The sequence below is a fragment of the Felis catus genome, chromosome B3 (genome assembly GCF_018350175.1).
Source record: "Felis catus isolate Fca126 chromosome B3, F.catus_Fca126_mat1.0, whole genome shotgun sequence".
Classification (NCBI taxonomy): domain Eukaryota; kingdom Metazoa; phylum Chordata; class Mammalia; order Carnivora; family Felidae; genus Felis; species Felis catus.
This window is the reverse complement of record NC_058373.1, coordinates 5,023,842-5,049,627: the sequence shown is the minus strand read 5'-3', so window position 1 is coordinate 5,049,627 and position 25,786 is coordinate 5,023,842. Positions and strand designations below refer to the sequence as shown.

Sequence of the window (25,786 nt, the reverse complement as noted above, 5' to 3'; positions counted from 1 at the left end):
GGACCTGGGGACTTTAGGGATGATGGTTTTGTAACCATATACATTTGTCACAACTCGTCAAACCATACATGTAAAATGAGCGACTCTTATTGTATGTAAATCATACTTTAAGAAAACTGATTTTAAAAATGGAGTTATAGCCGAACAATGAAAGAATATCGATCAACTAGAAAGAACAGACGTTCCATTTTTACCCTGTTTTTAGCATTTGTCATTTTCTCCTGTTTGGCCTGATAAAGCACATCCTGGTAAGTGGAAGCCAAGGGATCTTCAAGATTTACAAGCATGGCGTTGGGGTTTCTCAGAGCTGCAAACGTGTCAGCTGGAATTCTATGGTCAATAGCTTCATTAATAGCAATAACAGCAGCATGCACTAAAAAAAAAAAAAAAAAATTCAAAACATAGAACACAGAAGTTATATACAGCAAGGGACGTACACGACACATACAAAACAACATTACAACCCCCTATTGCAGAGAAAGGCTCGTCACGATACAGAAACAATGACTGGGGCTGAAGGAATGGCGCCCTGAATCCCGTAAGCCTCGTCTCTTGCTTCGGATGCACAAAGTCACAGCTCTGCCTGCGATCCATGTCTGGGAGGCTGAGTTTGGAATCCCACAGGGAAATATTCATAAAAGAGCCTTGCGAGGAGTGTACGTTATGGAAATGTTCACCCTTAATCATCATGTAAGTACCATTAAAAAAAATAAGACACTCAAAGAGGGGCTGAAATGTAGAACTCACTTTCTAAATGCTTTCATTTTCATCAGAACCAAGCACTTCGTCCCAAATAACAGCAGAGAAGATGGCAGCAGTGTTAAAACCACATCTACTGGGGCGCCTGAGTGGCCCAGTCGACTAAGCATCCGACATCGGCTCAGGTCATGATCTCATGGTTCATGGGTTTAAGACCCACAGACAGTGGGATTCTCTCTTCCTTTCTGGCTTGCTGCCCCTCCCCAACTCGTGCTCTCTCTCAAACTTAAAAAAAAAAAAGCTACATCTACTGACTTGCAAGCAAAATTCCTAATTCCAAGACCATCACTATAGTATTCATTACTGAAAGTGGTAGCAACAATCCCATTTGAACCCACAAAATTTCTCTCTTCTTACATGCAGCTTCATCCACTGAGAGTTCGTTAGCCAGGATGCCCCCAATCTTGCTGAAGGCGGGCATCTGGATCCCGTACTTCTCCAGTTCGATCTTCATGTTGTTGATTTCCTCTTCTGCAGGAAGGGATAAAGACCCAGGTGAGCAAGTTAAGCACCTTTCCATAACTCAGAGAAGGAAGGCGCATCCCCAACTACAAAATGGGATAAAGTGGTAGCTACCTCGTAGGGTTGATACGATGACTTAATGAGATAATTATGGAAAGCACTTAACAGAGCATCCGGCACATAATGTACATTGAGTAGATACTGTTATTACTATTATCAAGAACATCAAAAATAACTAGAACATGAGAACAGCCCTACAGAAAATAGTTTTTCAAAAGTGCTACTTGTGGCATTTCTACAATGAACTTATGAATGGAGCAGCTTTAAAAGGAGCTCAACAACAAGTGACCCACAGGCCAGCCAGCCTTCTCGGTCTTCACACACCAAGTCACTACTGCTATTAAACAATTTTCCTTCCAAGGCAGGAAGCCAAATGATAAAGGAAACAACATGTGAGGTTTGGCCCTTTGCCCTAGGTCTGGTGAACAACTTCCCTAGAAGGAAAAATATCATAGATAAAAGTTTTATTCAATTTAAAATTCCCAAGCCTACAAAATAATGACCAGTTCAAAAGATTTGAATCTATATTGCCCCTAACCAATATGACCAATGTTCTTTTTCTCCCCAGGCCCCCATCTCCTCAAGCAAGCATCTACTAGAGCAAATACACAAAGAATAAGGTAAATAAGGTAAATTTTTTAATTACTTAATTGTCACCTCTGCATTATCTCAGTCCCCATAGCATACCCCTTGCTTTGCCCACAGTAGGGACTTGCGAGAAGCAAAGGAAAAGACTAAGTGTTTTCACCATGCATGGATATTTCATGTTAGATGCTAATACGGTATTATGTATTTTCTGTGTTATATGTTAATACTATTCCCACTTTACATATAGGAAAATGGACACTCACTAATCATACTCACATCAGAAACGAGAGAACAGAGTTTAAAATTCCAACTTTAGCATTCTTCTCAGCACACCAGGAGAAATAAGTTACTTATCCTTCTTTGATCTCTGTCGCCAGAGTGTTTTTAAAGCCCTATGTCTTTAAGATTGGTACTGTTGACTCTCCAGGCTATTTCTACATAAATCAAGCATTTCCTGCCAAGTTTGCAACTCCTTACCTGTGAAGTCAACCTTTCCATATAGGTCTTGAATCTGAGGAGCCAGGCCTAGTTTGAACAGGTACAAACTAGAAGACACGATATGCAGAAAAGAGTTAGGCCTCCCACTGCATCTAGCTGCTGCTCTTAGACTGAAGGGGAAAGGTAGCAAACATAAAGAACAGAAACATTCTGAACACAGACTCCTTGCATGCTACCATAGTCCCCTTTGCAGTTACCATGCTTTACCTCAGAACCTTTTTTCAGTTTTACATAACATTGTCCTAGAAAGTCACATAATGCAATGCAAAAAGCACCAGACTGGGAGTCAGAAGACACAGGTTCAAGTCCCAGTCCTGGTACAAATCTAGTGTATAATTAGATGTTGACATACATGTGGATGTAAAATTAATCTAAGTGGAGAATCTTCACTTTTGTTTACCTTCCTGTGATCAATAAGCTTTAAGTAAAATAAGATATTTGAGAAAAGTCCCATGAAAATGATTCAAATAGAAAGTCTTAGTTAAACTGAATTCAGGGGCGCCTGGGTGGCTCAGTCGATTAACCGTCCGACTTCAGCTCAGGTCATGATCTCACGGTTCATGGGTTCGAGCCCCACATTGGGCTCTGTGCTGACAGTCCAGAGCTTGGAGCCTGCTTCAGATTCTGTGTCTCCCTCTCTCTCTACCCCTCTCCTGCTCACACGGTCTCTCTCTCTCTCTCAAAACCAAACATCAAAAAAAATTTTTTTAATAAATTAAATTAACTGAATTTATATCGCTGATGGAAAAGTTTCATTCAGGTAATTTATGAGTCTTACAGTAAATATTATATATATTTACTGTTTAAATTTAAAAAAATCTAGTAGACTTCAAATTTCATGAAGGCAGGAACAGTAAGTTGTTCACCAATGTCTACCCAGAACCTCTTAATAAATATTTATATTTCATAGATGGATAGCTGGATAAGTAAATGTCTATAAGCCTGAGTTAGCCTAAGTGGATTCTAAGGACCCAGCAGATCAGAATCAGTAAATCAGAAGGGTGCTTGACAGGGATGGACATGGGCAAGACACTGACAGCCTAGCAATAAGGGAATAAATATAACACCCTGAGAAACAAATCATAAACATAATAGAACAATCTCCAGTTTTTGCAAAAAATCTATAAAGCTCAGTATTATCTGAACACAAATATGGATCATACACATTGCATTCACAGAACTGACCAGAATTTAAATTATATATAATAAACTCACATGTATAATCTAAAAAAAAAAAAAGTCAAGCATTCTGAAAACACATTCAAATGTATGCATTCAGAGTAGCTAATTATTTTCTAAGATAAATACAAGTATGAACCATACGTATATGATTAAGTCCTTTCTTTAGAGTAAAATGCTCAAAATAGAACTATACAAAGTTCCTCTCTCAGAAGATTTTAACTCTATTTAACAAATTTTCCAAAGCAAATTAGCCAATAACATTCTACACCTGTAATATGTCCCCATTATATGTATTGTTTCTCCCACATATGTCCCACCTGCATTCCAAATTAGTAAGAATACGTTTCTTGAGGAATTCCTTCCTCTTTTATTTCTACTTTGAAAGAGGAAAGAGGCTGCCATACTTTAAGAAATTGCAAACGTCTGGGGCGCCTGGGTGGCTCAGTCGGTTAAGCATCCGACCTCGGCTCAGGTCACTGTCTCGTAGTTCGTGAGTTTGAGCCCCACATCGGGCCCTGTGCTGACAGCTCAGAGCCTGGAGCCTGCTTCGGATTCTGTGTCTCCCTCTCTTTGCCCCTCCTCTGCTCACTCACGCGTGTGCTCTCTCTCTCAAAAATAAATAAAATTAAAAAAAAAAGAAATTGCAAGAGTGTCATTTTAACAGCCTCAAGGAGCGAATTCGTTTTTAAGGTCTTCCAACAGTAAATTAAAGTTACGGTGTCGCTAGCTGCTACAAATAAAGTAGAGGAGAAGCTAAGACATAGGCATCATCTTTTCTTTTATCTCATTTCAATGATTAGGAATATTTTAAGGAGATGGTGGAGCTATGAATATAATCACAAGGACCACTCAGATCCTCTTGCACAGAACAGAGAATATTCAACCTAAAAGCTGAACCTTTAAAGTCCTACCAGTAAACACCCCTTTTCCAATCTTTGCTCCTATTCTCCCATGCCTACTTTTACAAATAACTGTTAGGCACCTACAATGTTTAGTTTGTACTGAGCTCAGGTTTATTTTTCTTTTCTTTTTTCCTATTTAAGCTCTACTTTACAGCAATAGGGGGAAGGAGGTTATGTTAGCCTACTGGGATTCCTATTATCTTTGCTGACTACAGAGTAACCTGGAGGAAGTCACTAGGCTGATCGCAGAGATCTTAAATACAAACACAGCAGTTGACAGGAAACAGAATCTAGTGCAGCACGATCCCTGATCTCTGATTAGAATTTCTCTGATACTAGAAATGTTTTATAGTATATATAGTATCATGTAATGTTTGCTTATGTAAGTATATACAGTATTAGAAGACATCCCCAGCAAGCCTTGAGGCAGCACCCCTAAACAAAAACACTACTTTTCTGAAGAGAAACAGACACATAATCACAGTCAGTAGATACATATTCTAAATAACCTCAATTAATTCTGATCAGATTTCACCAACAAATCTGTTTGAACCAAACTTAAATGTAACTTTCAGCTTTTACATCTCTTTTGAATTTAGGATATATGACTATGGGCCCATTTAACCTCCAAATCAGTTCTTAGAAAGATAAAACACCAGAGGAAATGGAAATGAAGTATACAAACCTATGCAAAATAATAATGAATTAGGGTCTTATCTGAGGGTGGAATGTAATCCAGAAAAGTAATTTAGCAGGACTAAATACAGGGACTATCTCTGGAATAGCGCTAGTCAAGAAACAAGGAGATAATGCTTCTTTGTTGCTACTGATCCAAAAGGGAGATGGTGCCTCACCCCTCACAGTGAGGCAAGGAATCTGCCTCGATACTGTTGTCCTATATGGTAAAGAGGAGGCTCCCGGCAGGTGTTAAGTGCCTATATAGCAAGGGCTGACGGCACTGCAGGAAAAACACTCTAGGGAGGAAAGAAATCGTAAATCACCAACCGGAACACATTGCTCGGTGTATACTTCCCAAGCATGGGCTGCAAACTGAAGAGAAATGAAAAACCAGAGCAGACTTCCTTCCTTCCCGATTCTGACTCCATCATGAGAAAGGCAGAGTTACTTCTTCATCTCTAATTCAGAGAATTTGAGGGCTGAGGACCCAGGTTACGCTGCAGAAGGCCATGGCTGCAGAACTCGCAGAGAGTTCCGCCAGCTCAGCCTCTTGCCTGCCAAGTTCAGATACCCACTGTAGGTACAACCTTCACAAGGTTATCAACACAGACCTCACGTAACTCACAGCCAGTCACAGTACTCAGAGTTAATCTGATTTTGGCTCAGACCCGTACATTTGAAATCACTGCAATCTGAACATTCCCCTGGATCCCACCCATTCCTAAACATTTTTTAAAAATTCTCATGTCGTTCTTGTTTGTCCAATATTATGCTATGTACCTTGGGGGGGTGGGGGTGGGGAAGAAATGTAAAGCATGACCTCTGTCTCTAAGATGCTAATACCTAAGAGAGAGAAAGACAGTAAACACATGAAAGAAACAATATATAACTTAGAAACCAAGAAACACAGGAGTTTAGACAAAGGAATGAGCTGGAGTCACTGGAAATCCAAAACATCACCAAGAAGGTGGGAATTCAATTAAAATGTGACTGGGTACACTGAGATAAACATGAAGAGTCATCTGATAAAAAGAAAGAACCATTTCCTTTTTTCATTTATGGGTATAAAATATCCCCTTGAGCCAGAACAGGGGGAAGGGAGATTTTTTTATAATGTAGGATTGTGACCACAAGCATTTATTGGCTACCTACTATATGCTAGGCATCTAAGTACTAGAGACACAAAGATAAAGAATAACAGAAATAGTCCTTGTCCCCAAGGAGTCCTCTGAAAGTCAGCTACAAGAACAAATAACCAGAGTACAGTATAAAAGCCCTATACTTGAAGGAGGAGGTATGTGCAGATGCTAGAAGAGCACAAAGATGGGAAGGAGCTAATTCCATCTGAGGGAGAAAAAGGAAAAGAAGGTATCAACGAACAGTGGCATTCCACAGTGGCAGCTGGAGAGGAGCATGGGTCATACCAGGGAGTAAAGGGCAGTCAGGCAACGGAAACAGAATAACCTAAGGCACAAGAGTGTGTGGCACGTCGACCAGTCCTCAGCTATAGTCTTTCTTTTGTAGTTTCCAGACTATTCCAGAGATACCAAGGGTCTGGCCCATGTCCAATCAAACTGGAGACAATAGGCTTCTCATGGGTCAATATTACACATATATTTATATACATCATTAGTATTTATTAAGCACACATACAGGATGCTTTATAAAATGGGTAGCCCACTGGAGCGCCTGGGTGGCTCAGTCAGTTAAGCACATGACTCTTGATTTCATCTCAGGTCACAATCTTGTGGTTCGTGAGTTCAAGCCCCATGTCGGGCTCTGCACTGGCAGTGCAAAGCCTACTTGGGATTCTCTCTCTCTGTTTCTCTCCGTCCCTTCCCGGCTCACTTGCTCTCTCTTCTCAAAATACATAAACTTTATTTTAAAAATAATAAAATAAAATAAAATAAAATAAAATAAAATAAAATAAAATAAAATAAAATAAAATAAAATAAAATAAAATAAAATGGGCAGCCCAAGCAAAGAAACCCCATACTCATGGCCCACTTACTTCTTCCACCTTCTGCTTTAGCCCTATAGCCATCACGTAAATTTGTAGCACTCTGACTCACCACACTACTGCCTCCAATTCCCACCCGACCGCACCCCTCTCTCCACGCAAACCACCTCTTCCTTCCAATACAGTACTCTGTTGATTCCAAGAGCCAAGGACCTGAAATTAAATCATCTTCCAAATTTATTACGAAATTATGAAAAAAATATACTTAGTTTCAGTTCCTATTTATCGTATTTGTTTGACATAAAAATTACTGAACAAATGGCTTGGTGAGGACCTAGAAAACTAAATTAAAAATCAGCCATTTGATATTTGCTGGCATTATTTGAAGATGTTGACAAAATTTAGTTATACTACTAAAGTATTAACACAGGGCATTTTTTAATTCAGCTATTGGCCTGCAACGAAATAGTAAACAATGAAAGTTTTGAAATGTATATACTTTTTGCAATTTTCAAGAAATTTTTTAAAGAAATTTTAATGAGAAGGAAAGGAACTGCATCTCAACTAAAATGCACAGCTCACAGAAACAGTAGATCAATAATGAAACACTATCCTATGTTTTCAGAGCCAAATTATCTGCTATTATGGGAATAAATCCCTTCTCTCTACTTCCTAGAAAAACACAGCTGTTTCTCACCATTTCGTTAAGACAACTGTATCCTATGCTATTTGAAAATTCTGAAGCTGATGCAAAACTTTTTCATCACACCATGGACAAAAAGCTGTATCTTCTATTCAGATGTTGTTCCTAAACTGCTTTCTTTTACTGAGAGAGAACTGACATATAATACTAGTTTCAGGTTATACAACACAATGCTTCAATAGATGCATATACCGTGAAATGTTCACCACAATAAGTTCCACTAACAGCCACCACCACAGTTACTGACGTTTTTTCCTTGTACTAAGAACTTTTAAGATCTACTCTCTTAGCAACTTTCAGATATACAATACACTATTATTAACTATAATCTCTGTGTGGTACATCACATCCTCCGGACTTACTTATTTTATAACTGGAAGTTTGTAATTTTTGACCCCCTTCGTCCATTTCGCCTACCCCCTAATCCCCACCTCTGGCAATTCAGCAATCTGTTCTCTGTATCTACATACACTGTTCATTTTACCAAGAAAATCTGATTACCTGAGTGCATGAATACAGTAGATACATCTTGGCATATTTTTTCGATCGTAGATATCTGTAGTTTCTGGGTAAAAAATCTAAGGAGAAATAAAAGAAGCAGAGTAAGGTATCCATCTACTGGATCATTCACCAATCATCAACAATACAAATGCAACAGTTAGCAAACATTATTGCCATTCAGCAAGTAATTTCGTTAGGGGGAACAGACAATTAATTCATCACAAGTCATATAAGGAACAAAATCCTATAAAACAGAAAAAGCACTAGTTGGAAAAGCCTCATCTGGTCAACCCAATGAATTTCACCAGGTATGTGAAAGTGATTTGTTTACTGCCGACTCAGCTACAAGCAGATGACACCAAGCTCTCATCCAGTTGAAATCACTGGCAAATGTAGGAAGCTCTGAAGGACTACAATCTTCCCAGTTACTATATACCATGCCTAGACTGAGTAGTAGCTAACCAATGAACATTTCCTTAGGTGCTTTCAATTATGCAAACTACTACATTTAGACATTGAAAAAAACTACAAAAAATTAAAATGTGTTGGCTGGCTCAGTTGGCAGAACGTGCGACTGATCTCGGGGTTGTGAGTTCAAACACCATGTTGGGCGTAGAAATTACTTAAAAATAAAATCTTTTTAAAAATGTGTTATATGCTTGGGAGAAGTGAAAAGATACACAGACGAAGTATCTGGAACAGAGGATGTGTATGGGAATGTGGAAGATAGGTGGTTCTCCTTGGTAGCACTTACCACAAATAATCAGTTACTTGTGTTATTATCTGTTTGACTCCTCCAACAGACTACAAGCTACATGAAAGGCAAGGGTCAGGTCTATGTTGTTCAATGCCAAGCCCAGAGCCAAGGTCATGGGAGTGGCTCTATATTTAATGAATTAATGAATGAGGTTGAATAGGGACATATCAAGTTTAGATTGGAAGTAATCTTCAATTTCAAGACCTATCTTCATGGTGATGTGGCACCATATAATTCGTTCTATAACTTAGGGGGAGAAGGAGTAATAGTGGTTTGGAGAAGGGAAAGACTGAATTATGAGGCAATGAGAAGAATCTGGATAAGAGTAAAAGGGCTTAACTAAGGCAACAGGAAGAGTACTGCAGCACCTTGTATCTATTAGAGTCCTTAACACATGGTGTTTGTTTTCATGCTTTTCTCACAATACCTATGGCTCTCAACTAGAAAGAACCACCCCCCTTGAGACATGGGATGTAGCAGAATCCTCTTTTTTGATAATTGCTCAAGTTTTACATGCTCACCTCCCAAGACTGAGATGTCTTCTCCTGAAAGGTGAACACTACGGTCCCGGTGAGACACCCTTCCCAAAAAAAGTACAGACTATATTTTAGAAAGTAATAGAACAATACAGTTGGGTAGGGTAGGATATATCAGATTAAGAAGACCTTGAACGTCAGACGAGTTTGAACTTGATATGCGGGCCACAGAGACGTCCTAGCTCTGGAGCCAAGGATAAAAACAGAGTCTCTGTAAGATCTGACTGGAGACAGGATACAGGATATATTGAATAGTGGAGAAACTGAAGCTAAGGAGGCAGGCTGATAAGCAGTTTGAACGGATAAAAGAAACATTTCAAATACATGAGGAAGGTTTGGGGAATAACTGCATTTAGGAGTCCAAGGTAACCTTAAGATTTTGAGACGGGATGACTGGGGAAATGAAGACAGGCTACCATTTAGTATAGAGGAGGGAGGTTCACTTGGGGAAAAAGCAAGGTTTACTTTTAGATAGGAGGAATTCTAGCTAGTAAAAAGCTATCCAAGGAGAACTGTCCAGCAGCCATTTGAAGACAGTGTGTTTATCTTATAGCAAAGTCCTCAAAATAACTGAAACCATGAGAATGAAAGAATGTAGCTAAAATAAGGATTGCATCTCAAGGGACGCCCACCATTAGGATAGAACACATAAGGAAGACAGCACTAGTTGAACAGATTTAAAACAATTTAAAAATCAAAGTCAAAACCACAAAATACTTCCTGGAGGAGGTAGCCAAGAGGACCAATCATAATAAAGAGACAAAAGGGATAAGAACCAAAAGCTTTATCACCTTAAGTTTCTATATTTAGCCTACTTATACCATATGAAGAGATTAGGAAAGAACATCCCCCAAATCACTATATGTATGTATTGTCAACTATGTATCATACATTTTGTTATGGACAACAATTTTTTGGCTAAGTATCATTAGTCCACATTACTTAAGTCTTCTGGACCTAAATCGTGTAGGGTGAACATTTCAAGGCTGATAGCCATGGTTAACCCTGTTGTCCCTGAAAGCCTTTGGGGAATTCTATGTTTGGTGCAATTGTGGTCCAGGATAACATACTACCATTAGTAAACAAAAAAAAGTAGTAAAATTAAATCATTAAAAAAAGCATTTTGTAGTAACAATACTACTCATAATAGCACATATTAACAAAGCTTTTAATAGTGTTTATAAAGGTTAAATCATCATTGCCAATGGGGCATACCACATAAAAAACAGACACAAGAAGATACAAATGCACAGAAAGGCAAAGTAGGTGTAAGAACTTGACATACTGCCTTTCCTGACATTTGTGGGGCCTAATTCTCAAACCCACCAGTGTGAGGAATAGAAGTTCAGTATCTGGCTCTGAAAAAAAGAGGACAAAAGCTAGTCTTCTACAAAGATTTGGCTCTGGATTGAGCTCAATTCAAGACACAGATGTGCAAAACAATGCTAAATATCAAATGTTCATTTCTGAGTGGTTCTAGTCACTCTCTGGTACTCCCCATCTCCCGTTTTTTCTTCATCTTTCTCTGGTTACAATTTAGACTCTATAGGAAATTATAAAGAAAATAAAAACCACCCCTTAATCCCATTCACAGAAATGAAAACTACTATCTCCTTATAGACTTTTCCCAAGAATATTAACTTTTCCATAAAAATAGCAATCTCACTTTAGCCAAAACACAAACTCTTACCTTAGCCTGTTTTGTTTTCCCCCCAACTTAACACATCACAGACAACTTCCTTTGCCAATACAGATTGATATCATGTTTTCTAATGGCTGTATTAGTGTATGATTGGCTGCAATACAATTAATACCTCTAGTGAAGGAATATGTGGGTGCTATCAATTTTTCCTATCCTAAGCAATGCTGAAAAAAAAATCTTACATATTCATCTCTTTGGGCTTGTCTGATTTACTAGAAGGATAAATTCCTAGAAGTAGAATTCTTAGGTCAAAAGATATGGAAGAGAAAAAGGAAAAAAAAAAAAAAAAAAAAAAAAGATGTCCACACCTCTAAGAGTTGACAATACAGCATGGCTTTATGGATTCAACACAGAACGGGGGGGGGGGGGGGGGGGGGGGGGGGGGGGGGGGGGGGGTCTAGAGACGGCAATCAAACAGCAATGCTAAATAAACTCCTGAGCAGAACACTCAAGGATGTACACTTACTCCAAACTCATCCACTATACACATTAAATATGTGCAGTTTCTGTCTAGCAATTAGCCCTCAAGAAAAATGTTTAAAAAAAAAATCACCAAAACAAGATATAAGAAGTACATGTTATTATATTGCCTCTACAATTTGAAACATAAAATAATAACCCATTATGTTCTCTTGCAGATATGATTATTCTGCATCTGGAAAATGACATTTCTAAAATATTTCCTAAAGTCAAATTTTAATTTAACAACTTTGTGGAAAAAAAAAAAAAAACACCACTGAATTATATACTTTAAAAAGGTAGATAGGTAGATTTTGGGGCTCCTGGGTGGCTCAGTCACTTAAGCATCTGCCTTTGGCTCAGGTCATGATCTCACAGTTCGTGAATTCAAGCCCTGCGGCAGGCTCTGTGCTGACACCTCAGAGCCTAGAGCCTGCTTTAGATTCTGTGTCCCCTCTCTCTGCCCCTCCCCGACTTGTGCTCTGTCTCTCAAAAATAAATAAACATTAAAAAAAAATTTTTTAAGGTAGATTTCATGGTACATGAATTTTAATCCAAGTCTACAATTTGATATAGTAAAAGTAAATGACATCATAGGGAATTTCTCTAGGGTAAGGTAAAGCAGGAATGAGTAATAATAAAGAAAAAGAACGAAAGAAAAAAAAACAAAACTATTTCCTAAAACAAACAGAAGAAAGAGATCCTTTAGTACTTAAAAAAACAAGAAAGAAAGAAAGAAAGAAAGAAAGAAAGAAAGAAAGAAAGAAAGAAAGAAAGAAAGAAAAGAAAGAAAGAAAGAAAGAAAGAAAGAAAATCACCAAAGATCCGATTGAGAATAATTTTACAGGTAGAATGACAACTACATGCCAAAACAACCTTATCTAAGCCCGAACTTGAATATCACATAAATTACCTTTGGCAATCCAATGTCATCCATGGCATTCAACCACTGAATCACATTATCAGTGTGTCTAAAGTGCAGGCCAGTTGCCTAGAACAAACAAGAGACAATTAGGCACTGTTGGCAATGTTGAAGCAAATACTAAATAAAGACTCTTTGCAAGGTCCCCTTATGAGACTTTGCAAGGTCCCCTTACATTTAAGGTCTGTCTAAAGCACTGTGTTAAGATTCTGCTCCCCAAAACCCGAATCTCAGCTCCCCTCACTTAAGAACTACCTGGAGCCAAGCCAGGCTAACTCAGTTGGTAGAGCATACATATGACTCTTGATCTCGGGGTTGTGAGTTTGACCCCCACATGGGGTGTACAGATTTATTTAAAAAAAATAAAATCTTAAAAAAAAATAGAACCATCTAGGGAATCTTCCTGTAGAGTTGAGCCTTACAGAACATGATCTTTGGAGTCCAATTATATTGGATTTGCCTCCCGGCTTGGCCGTCTACTGGTGACACTAGGCAAGTCACTTCACCCTGTTGAGTTTCCCCATCTGTAACACCCACTGTATGTGTTTGGTGTAAACACACAAGGGGAAAATGTACATAAGGCACTCAGTGTGGTGGCTGGCAGAGAGAAAATACTTACAGACTGACATATTAAACATATTAATCAGGGTTTGGATACCACACATACAAATATCCCCCTCTAAACCTCTAAGTCAGCTATTTTTCAGCAAGATTCACTCTCCAGACGGGAGGAGGGGCAGGACTATTATTTTTATTGCTATACAGTCTCTACTCTTCTTTAAGTGTCTTCTTGTTCTGTCCCACACGGTACGCCACTCAACAGAGTTGCCTTCAGAAAAGGAAAGTTTCTCTTTGGGATGTCAATTTTGGTCTGCCTACACTCCTGTCGTCCTTTGAATTTATTTTTTTCCAACATTTGCTTTTTGTTTTTGTTTTTGTTTTTTTTTTTTATTTATTTTTGGGACAGAGAGAGAGCATGAACGGGGGAGGGGCAGAGAGAGAGGGAGACACAGAATCGGAAACAGGCTCCAGGCTCCGAGCCATCAGCCCAGAGCCCGACGTGGGGCTCGAACTCGCGGACCGCGAGATCGTGACCTGGCTGAAGTCGGACGCTTAACCGACTGCGCCACCCAGGCGCCCCAACGTCCTTTGAATTTAAACATAAAACGTAAAAATCTCTTTTGATTCTGTCTTCATCCTTGGTTCATTCCAGGTTCTGGCCCAATTCCTATCATTGCCCCGCTTCCATCTGCTCTTGGTTTTTCAGTCCTCCACCTTTTACGCTCATCCTTTTCCAAAGAGGCGCTCATGGGAAAGCTCCCCCACAACAGATTTTGGTCCTTGTCAACACTCCAACTTAACCAAGCAGTCTTCTTTTTCAGAGCCCTGGGCCACAGGAATCAAACCCTTTCACGTACCTCAATTTCCTGAAATTGGATTGCTTTCCCAATTTACCTTGAACTCCAGGGGGACCTTTTTTCCTAAAGTTGCTATTGCTTTCAGTTTGCCAACAAACCTCAGTGCTTGGTGAAGATTAAAGTGGTAATCCCCCCTAGTTACTTCCTCTACTTTTTGAGAAATGAAAAATCCATCAAGGACCATGAAGATTTCTAGGTACACACCATCATAAGAATTATATCAGAAATACAGATAGCCATCTTTTACTACTCCGACTTTGCACCCTTTTCTCCACTCTGCCAGATGCTTTATTTTGTCGGAATAAACACACCTACACATATTTCTCAATAACTCTTACACAGGATAAAGTCCACTAACCTTCTCTCCTAAGTTTATGGAAATTAAAGCACCGAGCGAAGAAGGACTCACCCTGTATCTGGTCTGCTCTCGATCGTAGATTTTCTTCAGGGACACCACTTTGGGAGAGAAGAAGTTTCCTAGTTTGGCAAGGTAGACCCCATTCCTAAGGCCCTCCTCCAGCTCTGTGGTGGGAGGCAGGTCTTCCCCGAGGCATGCTTCCATCCACCTGCACAAAAGGGGAGAGGACATGAGAAGAGAGGGAAGGTCTGAGCTCTTCCTTAAGAGACTTTGAGCCTCATTTCCCTTCTTGTTGGAGGAGTTTAAGTTCAACATAAGCAATACTCCTTTAAGATCCAATTGCACCCACATCTTTGTCCTGACCCACTCAGATCTCAGAGGCGAGGAAATTGCAAAAAAACCCCAAGCATCACGGCCACCTTCTTCTCCACACGGCTCCCCTCTCCCATCACAGCAGACACCTGGCTCCTCAGACCCCAACTGCCCAGGAACCTCGGGCTCTAACCCTCAGTCCCAAAGTTATTCCTGCAGAACTCCTAAGAAAAATCATTTATAACTGAAGCCATGATGTCAACTGTTCAGAAACTTAAATTTATTGATGTTCTTTTCCAGTTTCAGAATCCACAGTGAATTTCTAGGTTCAGATTTTGAGGTTGTTTTGGGGTTACGTGAATAGCCAATCATCTCAGCTAAAATAGGGAAGGAAATGCCAATGGAAGCAGTAAAAATTAATTCGTGTTTTTCAGAGGATGGGGGGAGGAGGCTGTCAAGGGGAAAGGAAGAGAAAGTTACATTTCCCCTAGAAGACCTCTCCAGAGATGTCAGGCAGGCCCAAGATAAAATAAAGCACATCTGCATATATTTTCTGCCAACAGAAATGTAGGTAACTAAAAATCATTTAAGGCAATGGTTTTTTTTAAACCATTTTTAAGTCACAGAATCCTTTGAATATCTAAGGAAATCCCTCCCCAGAAAAAAATGGAGTCTACCTTGCCATGTACTTAAATTTAATATGTCATTTCAGAGATTTCACAGACTCCAGAATAAAAACCCCTAATTTAAAATTACTCTACTTGGGGCACCTGGGTCCTGAGTTCAAGCCCCACAATGGCCATAGAGCTTACTTTTATTTGTGTGTGTGTGTGTGTGTGTGTGTGTAAAATTATTCTACTCAAATTTTACACAGCCAACGTTATCCCCACATTCTGGTATCCCCACATACTGGTAAAAAACCCCCCAGACACTGGCTGTTGCCTGGTCTATTTTACTAGTGTTAAATTGTGAAAAGACAAAAAAAAAATATTGAAAGACATAGCCAACTGAAGTAAAAACTACATTTACTGCCAAGCAGGACAACATAAAAATGAAGCATTTATAATGTTCACTGACATACAGAAGTTTAAATTAAAAGCCAAGTAAAATTGGAAGAAACATTTAACTATCCCATATTTTATAGACACACACATACCCGTGAAAATTTACATGAAAACACTAATGTACCAATAGAAAAACAGGCCACATAATATGTACATGTATCTATGTATTTTTATATAATTCTTTGTATTAATAAAATTGTTTCAAGGATATACAACACTTAGATTTATCATACTTCTGTAAATTGTTGCTTTTTAAATAAACTGTTCCTTTTATAATTCAGAATAAGCTTTCTTGTATTAATTCTATCTTTCCAAACTGAGATTACTGCTCAGAATTTTTACAAAATGACAAGGAAAAGCAACAATTTCCTTGTTTTTCTCAGGTTCTATAAATAGTCATATGTGCTTAAGTAAATAAATACTGGCTGGGTATAGGCATGGCCGGGGAATTTTGTGATTATTCCCCCTACTCGATGATAATAAGTTTTCACCTCCGGCTTTTCTTTCAGGTAGTAGAACTTAAAGGTCATGGGGTCGGGGGCAGGGGGAACAAATGAGTTTTCCAGAAGAGTTGTCACAGTAACTAAAACTAGATACCAACTGGTAACCGTTGCAAAACCCAAACTACACCTCCGCAAGAGCCCAAAGACCAGAAGGGCAATGTGGAAAAAGAATGCAGGTCGCGGGTGTGGAAAGCAGCTGTAGCCCAAGGACACGTCTCATAGCATCGGCCCGGCCCTCCGATATTTTACTGCTAAAAAGCTCGTGGCAAACGCCTCCTGGCAGCCCCCGCTCTCAGGGGACAGTCTAACTTGCGTTCTCATTAACAGAAACAAACCTAGAACAACGGTAGTCTAAGCCAAAACCAGCCCTTCACCATGTAATGGCCCGAGGAAAAAAATACTTAATTTTCTCCTCCAAACACAGTAAACACATACAAGACTACAGACGAAGAGCACAGTGTGTGCTTTTGCCTCGAATCGGAGCCAGTTTCCAAAGGTGTTCTGGTTGTCCTCTGAGACGACCACACCAAAATCAGAGTGAAAGGAGGACCACCGCAAGGTCCCCCCAAGCCTTCACCCTGGCCCCTCCCTGGGGGACAGTCCTGAGTCACAGGAAGGCTCAGAAGTTCTGTGCGGTCAAGGACACGGTGCGCATCACACGATGCCAGGCCGGAAGAGCCGACGGTGAGCTGGTGAAAAGGGGTAAAGGAGGGCAAAACACAGTGCGTCTCTCCACGAGCCCCAAACCACACTGCCCTCCAAGTCACCACACGTGGGGTGGACTCTGCTTCGCAACAGAGTACCACGTGGTTCGTGGCTGAGCATAAAGTAAGTTGAATCAGGACCAAACCGCTCTGAAAAGTTAAGAGCCCGAAGCAGGGTGCTACGTTACTCTGCCATTTTCAATATCAGCAGAAGTCTAGATTCTACCATGGTCCCAAGAATATACCACAAACTCTCCTGTCTACCCTCCACAGCCATCTGAGACATTTCCCCCTCTGCCACTAAACCACAGAATCACAAGACGAGAGCCAGGAACTTAAAGCACTTCTAGGGCAAATCCCTTTGGGTTTTTTTTTTTAAATATAATAATACATATCTATTAGAAAAACTTATTAGACATTTCTTAATATTTTATGAATATTTTCCATGTTATTATATAATTTCTGAAGACTAAGTTACATAAAAATTCTACCAAGTGCTTAATTGGTCACCTATGTTGAACACTTAGTCACTTCCAAATATTTTCAACTATTAAATAATCCTCCAAGGAACATGTTTGTACACAAGTTCTCCTGTATTTACAATTAATTCCTAAGGAAAGGACTTTAGAAGTATAACTCCAAAATAAAAAATTATAAACATTAAAGAAACATTTTTTTATTGTCCAAAAGCTTACCCAAAGGCTATACATATTTGCACAAGCCCCTCATTTTACAAGTTAGAGTAAGGCCTACCCAAGGTCACCTGCTAGCTAGCAGCAAAGGCAGAATAACCAGACCCTGACTCCTAGCTAAGAATCCTCCCTCAGTAAATGACTGCTTTTACCACGTCACTCCAAGAGCCTAACAGGGCTGAGCTCCATAGGACAGTCTAAACACGGCAAAGTGTCAGATAACCCTCCCAGGAAAAAGGCTGGTATCTCTCCACCTCCTGTCCACTAAATAGGGTTTTAAGTATTTCAGTTTAACTCTAAACCCACCACTGATTCTCAACTCAGATAGAGTTTTCTTATAAAACATAAGCATTTAATTTGGCTTTATAAGTACATTTTATTTTTTTTTTTAAGATTTTATTTTTTAAGTAATCTCTACACCCAATGTGGGGCTCAAACTCAAAACCCTGAGATCAAGTCACATGTTCTACCGACTGAACCAGCCCAGTGCCCTTTGCTTTAAAATTTTTTTTTAAATAAATCTACATATAGATCCCTTACACTGCACACAAAAATCAACTCAAAATGGGTCAAAGATTGAAACCTAAGACCTGAGACCATAAACTCCTAGAAGAAAATATTGGATCTAAGCTCCTTGACATCAGTCTTGGCAATTATTTTTTTGGATTTGACACCAAAAGCAAAGGCATCAAAAGCAAAAATAAACAAAAGTGGGACTACACCAAACTAAAAGCTTCTGCAGAGGCAAAGGAAACCATCAACAAAATGAAAAGACAACCTATGAAACTGAAGAAAGTAACTGATAGAAGGTTAATATCCGGGGGTGCCTGGGTGGCTCAGTTGGTTAAGTGACCAACTCTTGGTTTTGGCTCAGGTCATGATCTCACTGATTTGGGAGTTCAAGCCCAGCATCAGGCTCTGCAGTGGCGACGTGGAGCCTGCTTGGGAGTCTCTCTCTCCTCTCTCTCTGCCTCTCCCTGCTGCTTGCATGCTCTCTCTTTCTCAAAATAAATAAACATTTTTTTTAAAGGTCAATATCCAAAACATATAAAGAATTCAAGGGTGCCTGGGTGGCTTGGTCGGTTAGGCGTCCAACTTCGGCTCAGGTCATGATCTCACGGTTTGTGAGTTCAAGCCCTGTGTCAGGCTCTGTGCTGACAGCTTGGAGCCTGGAGCATGCTTGAGATTCTGTGTCTCCCTCTCTCTCTGCCCCTCCCCCGCTCTGTCTCTCTGTATCTCTGTCAAAAATAAACATTAAAAAAAATTTTTGTAATTAAAAAAAAAAGACAGTTAAACGTCTATAAGGCAATAAAGTATTTTCTTAAAGAAAAGATAAACTGGAGGAAAAATCTGCAACACATAACAAGGAATTAATAATCTATAATCTTTACATACATATGTACATTTTTTTTGCATATGTACATTTTAAATGCTTGAAATAAATAAAATAACAAATATTTCCCCCAGAGAAATGGACTAGAAACACAAACAGGCAACTCATAAGAGAATGTAAATGTGGGAAGGCCAGCTGGTGCAGCCACTCTGGAAAACAGTATGGAGGTTCCTCAAAAAGCTAAAAATGGAACTACCCTACGACCCAGCAATTGCACTACTAGGCATTTACCCATGGGATACAGGTGTGCTGTTTTGAAGGGACACATGCACCCCCATGTTTATAGCAGCGCTATCGACAATAGCCAAAGTATGGAAAGAGCCCAACTGTCCATCGGTGGATGAAAGGATAAAGAAAATGTGGTGTGTATACATATATATATATATATATATATATATATATATATATATATATATACATATATGTACATATATGTACATATATGTACATATATGTATATATACACGTATACACACATATATACATATATATGTATACACACATACCACACACACACCACACACAACGGAGTATTACTTGGCAATCAAAAAGAATGAAATCTTGCCATTTGCAACTACGTGGATGGAACTGGAGGGTATCATGCTAAGTGAAATTAGAGAAAGACAAAAATCATATGACTTCACTCATATGAGGACTTTATGAGACAAAACAGATGAACATAAGGGAAGGGAAACAAAAATAAATAAAAACAGGGAGGGGGACAAAACAGAAGAGATTCATAAATATGGAGAACAAACTGAGGGTTACTGGAGGGGTTGTGGGAGGGGGGATGGGCTAAATGGGTCAGGGGCACTAAGGAATTTATTCCTGAAATCATTGTTGCACTATATGCTAACTAATTTGGATGTAAATTTTAAAAAATTAAAAATAATTTAAAAAAAGAATGCAAATGGCCAATAATTATAGGAAAAATTCTTAATCTCACTACTAATCAAATTAAAGTAACAATAATGCCGTATTCGGCTATCAGACTGGCAAAGATAAAAAGGGACAATAGCAACTTATCATCCAATACATGGGGAAACCCCACATTCTTGCACTGTTCCAGAAGGAAATCTGGCAACGTGTACCATCATTAGTAAACTTTGAGAAACTTCCATAAAAGGCAAAGGGTTGCTTCACTTTAAGATATGACTTGGTGACCTGTGGCGCGGATGGCTAAGTGAAAGAGGCTGCCAGCCGACGAGGCTGGGACACAAGACCAGAATGATAAATTCATGCCGGAAACATGTTCAGCTTGAAACAAGAACGGGACATCAGGTGGTGACATCCTACAGGCAGTGGAAAGTCTGAAAGACTCAGGACAGAGGCCCAGCTGGAGACCCCAGTGTGAAGAGGGGCACCACGGGAGTGGAAGAGCTCACCAGAGAATCAGACGTTGAGCAAAATAAAATATGGTCAAGGGACGCCTGCCTGGATGGCTCAGTCAGAGGAGCATGTGACTCTTAATCTCAAGGTCATGAGTTCAAATCCCGTGTTGGGAGTAGAGATTACTTAACTAAGTAAATAACTTAAAAAGTAAATAAATGGTCAAGACTGTGCCTCAGAGAACACCAACACTATTACAAAGAGAGAACAGTCACTATGGTAAAATGAGAACCGTGGCAGAATCACATGATGGCAAGCAAGGAAGGACAACTTGTCAGGAAGCTGCAGAGAGGTGAACGGCAGAGAAAAGGACGCGGCAAACAAGGAAGCAGGCCCCATCCTCACGGGGGACCTCAGTGGAGTGGTGGAGCATGAAGAGATTACACTAGGAAAGTAAGTAGAAGTGGGGAACTAGAAACAGCCAAAGTAGACTTCTTTTTCGGGAAGTTGAAGAAGTAAGAGAAATCGGAGGAATGGAGAAAGGGTAGATCTGAGGTGGTGGCACCTCTCTCTGTTGATGACTCACGAAGAGGCAGTTATTTGCAGGCCGCAAGAAAGGAACAAGTGCACAGGGGACTAAAGATACAAGAAATAAAGAAGGCAAGGTTCTGAACAGTACAGGGGGCAGCTCGTTATAGACAGGAACATACCCACTTCTTCCTTGAGAAATGAAGGAAGGAAATAAGAATGAGCAAGAATGACTAGTAATCTAACTAACCTCTCTGAGCTTCAGGTTCCTGTCTGCAAAAACACCTAGTCTCATAAGACTGCTCTGAAGATTAAATGAGAGAATGCATACAAGCAACAGACTCTAACGGTAGCCGTGTATCTGTGTTACAAGTACATGCACGAATTAGCTAGATTGCAGAAATAAACCTGCTTCTAGAGTCTGACACCTAGTAACCTGCCTAATACCTGCCTACCTTGTCCTATGATAGCACTGTCACAGGAACCTCATACTTGGCCCTACCCATTCCACCCCTGCAGCAAGACAAAGAAATCACTATTCAGAGAATTCTTAGTGTGGTAAGCCCTAAAACAAGCCCAGACCTAGAGCATATGGAGGCAAGAATCAGGGTGGGACTCAGAATTAGGGGTCTGTGAGGAGGAAACGAGTTGAACAAGTTCTGCAGAGCACGTGACTTCAGCGGTTTCCCAGCTCTGTGCAATACAGAAGGGGAACAGACCAATGCCGGAACTGACGCTCCACACCATTGAGATTCAGTTCCTCCAGGAGCCGCTCCTCCGCTCCTCCGGTTACCACACCCGGCGTGCAGAGCAGATGCTCCCTCATGCCAAGGTTACTCGCGGCTGAAAACCTCCCAAGCTGGGCAGTCTGTCCTTGCAATTAGGATTCTACTAAGACCCTAACTTATCTAAGCACCACCCAGGCACTGGAAATACCTAGTAATTATAATACAGTGTGGCAGGAACAAGTCTTGAGAGAAACTAATGTATTCGATAAAGAAGTCACCACCTGAAGAGGAAGGGAATTAGGGCTAGTTTCCCAGAGAAAATGACATTTAGGTCTTGAAGAACGGGGGGGGGGGGGGGGGGGGGTAGTGTTTAGGTAGGGAGAACAAGTCACAGGCCAAGGGAAGAGAATACACAAACCTTCTGAAGGATCTGAAACAGGAATGAAATGATCAGATATAACTTGACAGATCACTCTAAGCAGTAGGGTGAGGAGGAATGGGTAAGGATACACAGTCCTAAGAAGTACTGGCAGTAATCCAGGCAAGAAAGATTTATAAAGGCTTGTTTCCCAAGCCATGCAAGCACGTGAGAAACCTTGATAGTATCTGCTTTAAAAGAAACTTCTGAGTATAAATTAAGCCAATCTGAATAGCTATAGGAATGAATGAGAAACAAAAAAGAAACTTTCTTCTTCTCCTCCTCCTCCTTCTCTTATTCATTTATTTAGAGAGTGAATGAGTGCACAAGCAGGGGAGGGGGGGGGAGGGGATGGGAGAATTCCAAGCAGACTTTGCACTCAGAGCACAGAGCCAGACTCAGGGCTCAAACCCATGAACTGTGAGATCATGACCTGAGCTGGTATCAAGAGTCAGATGCTTAACCGACTGAGCTACCCAGGAGGCCATTCTTCTTCAGTAATAACTTATTTAACCTAAACATCTCTGAGCAAATAATTTTAGTCTTTGCTAAATTGGATAAGTTATGTAAAGTCTACTTGTCAAAATTAAACGTCTAACTGTTATATTTCAAGAGTCCCCATTCTTACTGGGGTGATGGAAACTACACTATGGTAACAGTTGCACCATTCGATAGTTACTAAAACTCATTAAGTTGTACATTAAAAAATGGGAGACCTTTATGGCATGTAAATTATTACTTCAAAGAAGTTTTTCTAAAAAGTCCCTGCACTAACAGGATTAACTGCTGACTCCCAGACCACATCGTCAGATGCAGAGCCTGGCGAAACATTACCATGTTTGATCTACCCATCCATCTCTGCCACGTATCACAAAGCGTGAAAGACCTTTTAACCTTAAATGAAAACAAAATCTTCAAACTGAGTTAGATGATACTAAGTCTCACCAGCTGCAGCCTAGTCATTGCCGGCCGGCCGTGAGCAGAACTTGGGGAAAGACACAGGTGAGAGTCCTCTAGGAGGCGGAAGACAGGTACCCATTTCCTTGCAAACGCGAGGCTCTGAGCCAGCCATCTCAGCCTACTGCCGCAGAAGCAGAGCCCCGGAGACCAAGGAGAGCCTGTAGAGCAAGTACTAGGTCTGAAACTTAATTTTCAGACCTAGTACTTAGTGAGAACATGTCAGGAGGACGGGTTAACTGTCTTAATCATTAAGGACATAATCCTTGCCCTCTGAGGCTCACAGTATGTTAGGGAAGAGAAAAGTATAAGGCATTTATAACATATTATAAAGACAGGGGTGGGGAGGGACAGGTAGAAACACAAGAGAGGAGTACCTGACTCAGACCTAGGGTAAGGGTGGTGGGTGCTTCCTGGAGGAGGTGGATGCTACCTGAATTTACTTTCTTTTCTTTTCTTTTTTTTTTATTTTTCATTTTAGAGAGAAAGATCGACTGTGGGGGTTGGGGGAGGGCGAGAAGGTGTGGGGAAGAGGGAAGGAGAGAGAGCAGGAGAGAGAGGGGATGAATATATCCCAAGCAGGCTCCACACACAGTGTGGAGCCCCAAGGCAGGGTTCCATCCCACAACTGTGAGATCGTGACCTGAGCCAAAATCAAGAGTTGGGCACTCAACCGACTGAGCCACCCAGGGGCCCCTGAATTTACTCATAGATAGGCAATATATATACATAGGTCAAAATTCAAAAAGTATAAAAAGATACCCATTTAAAAGGAAGAAAATTTCATGAAATGGACAAGAGTGTCATATGCCACAGAGATTAAGAGAAGTACTGAAAATTTTCTAATGGACATAACAATTAGGTCATCAGTCATTCCAGCAAGAGAAATCTGGTAGGGGAAAGAAGGGTACACAAACCACACCCACACAAGTTAGGATAAAGAAGTGGGTACGGGGAGTAAAGACAAGTTCTTCCTGAAGGAACAAAAGAAGGGATAATACAATAATCAGAGGAGGGTCTAGTATTAAGGGAATAGATCTGGAATGGGTGAGGATGTTTATGTGCTACAGAGAAAAGAATCAACAGGAAAAAGTTTAAGTTATAGTTAAGAAAACAATCCTGGAAAGGGTGCCTGGGTGGCTCAGTCGGTTAGGCGAATAACTTCAGCTCAGGTCATGATCCCACGCTTATGAGTTTGAGCCCCGCGTCGGGCTCTGTGCTGACAGCTCAGAGTCTGGAGCCTGCTTCAGATTCTGTGTCTTCCTCTCTCTCTGCCCCTCCCCCCCTCAAAAATAAATAAACATGAAAAGAAAAGAAAAGAAAAGAAAAGAAAAGAAAAGAAAAGAAAAGAAAAGAAAAGAAAAAGAAAAGAAAAGAAAAGAAAAGAAATGAAATGAAATCCTGGAATATGAACCCTAGAAGACAAAAAGGAGTATGATCCAGACCACACATAGAAGATGGAGTCTTAGGAAGAAAGATATTTCTCCCATTGCTACAGGGAAGGTCAAGCTGCCATGTTAAATAAGATGGGATAAACTTGTTACGGCCAGAGAAATTGAGAGAGTTCGTAAAGAGAGGTCATCAAGCTGTAATATGGGAAGCTAAGGATGGAGACGACTACTAAGAATAAAGATTTGGTAAGAGCTTTTTGACTGGCCTTCCCCATCTGACAATTCAAATGTTACTTTCAAAAGTCACCTCCTCCATGCACTCTTCCATGATCTACCCTTGGAAATAATCTCTCCTTCCTCCAAACTTCCTCTAAACTTTCCACTGGCACTTTGTACCTCTTTACCTCTTAATATAGTTATTTAAGTACATAAGGGTGGAATCCTTTTCTGATTTACCTTTCAAGTAGAGTGCTCAAAAAATAACTGCTGAATAACAAACTGTTCTTTCCCTCTTGCTTAAGGACCATAGCACTGGTCTCAATTATAACCAAGTAATAATAAAAAAAATCATCCTAAGCTCTCATCCCACAATGCTGAAATTCTCTTAACCACCCCAACCCCACACTCCACACAGCTTTGCACCAATTTAACTGAATATTACTGAGCAGCTACTTTGTGGAAAAGCACTGTGGAAGGAGTGCTCCTGGGTACCAAAAAGTAGAAAAAGGCAGTCTCATCTCTCAAGGAACACAAAATATGTGTATATTTCTGCTTTCCCTTCTTGCCTATCTGATTTCAGCTTATCTTGCAAAGCTCAGCCATAAAATAATCTTTCCCTCATCTAAACTCTCACACATTTAACTGCATCGTTTCATTGGCAATCTTATATTGTCTTGCGACATTAGTTAGACCTTCCAACCTTTGATGTTAGGTAACTTTTTTTTTTTTTTTTTTCAAATGGTGATGCCCTATCTGTCCAATTAATCTGTAACGCCCCTATGGACAGGACTGGGTTAATAAGCATTTGCCATTTGCCATCTTCTCCAGTTCTATATTACAGAGTCCTGCACAATGAGGAACCACAAATGCTTTCTACCTGTTTTATTTTATTGGAAGTGCTTTTCCCAACTGGTTTAGCCATGCCAAGGGAAAAAAAAAAAAAATTGAGCAATAGAATGTTATCACTTAAAATAAAAATACCTTTGGGGCACCCGGGTGGCTCAGTAGGTTAAGCATCTGACTTCGGCTCAGGTCATGATCTCATGATTTGTGAGTTCGAGCCCCACATCAGGCTCTGTGCTGACAGCTCGGACTGCTTCAGA

At 40.2% G+C, this 25,786-nt stretch overlaps 1 protein-coding gene across 1 annotated transcript in view; it reads right to left on the bottom strand.

The window, feature by feature from the left end:
- The window catches only part of IQGAP1 (IQ motif containing GTPase activating protein 1), a 101,121-nt gene that overhangs the window by 56,279 nt on the left and 19,056 nt on the right, over positions 1–25,786 (bottom strand). Inside the window, exons 3-8 of the mRNA XM_023254889.2 lie at positions 14,497–14,653; positions 12,661–12,738; positions 8,294–8,370; positions 2,347–2,414; positions 1,117–1,230; positions 195–373 (exon numbers count right to left, since the gene is read on the bottom strand). Of these exons, the coding sequence (XP_023110657.1) occupies positions 195–373; positions 1,117–1,230; positions 2,347–2,414; positions 8,294–8,370; positions 12,661–12,738; positions 14,497–14,653 (673 nt within the window). The remainder of the gene's footprint in view (positions 1–194; positions 374–1,116; positions 1,231–2,346; positions 2,415–8,293; positions 8,371–12,660; positions 12,739–14,496; positions 14,654–25,786) is intronic.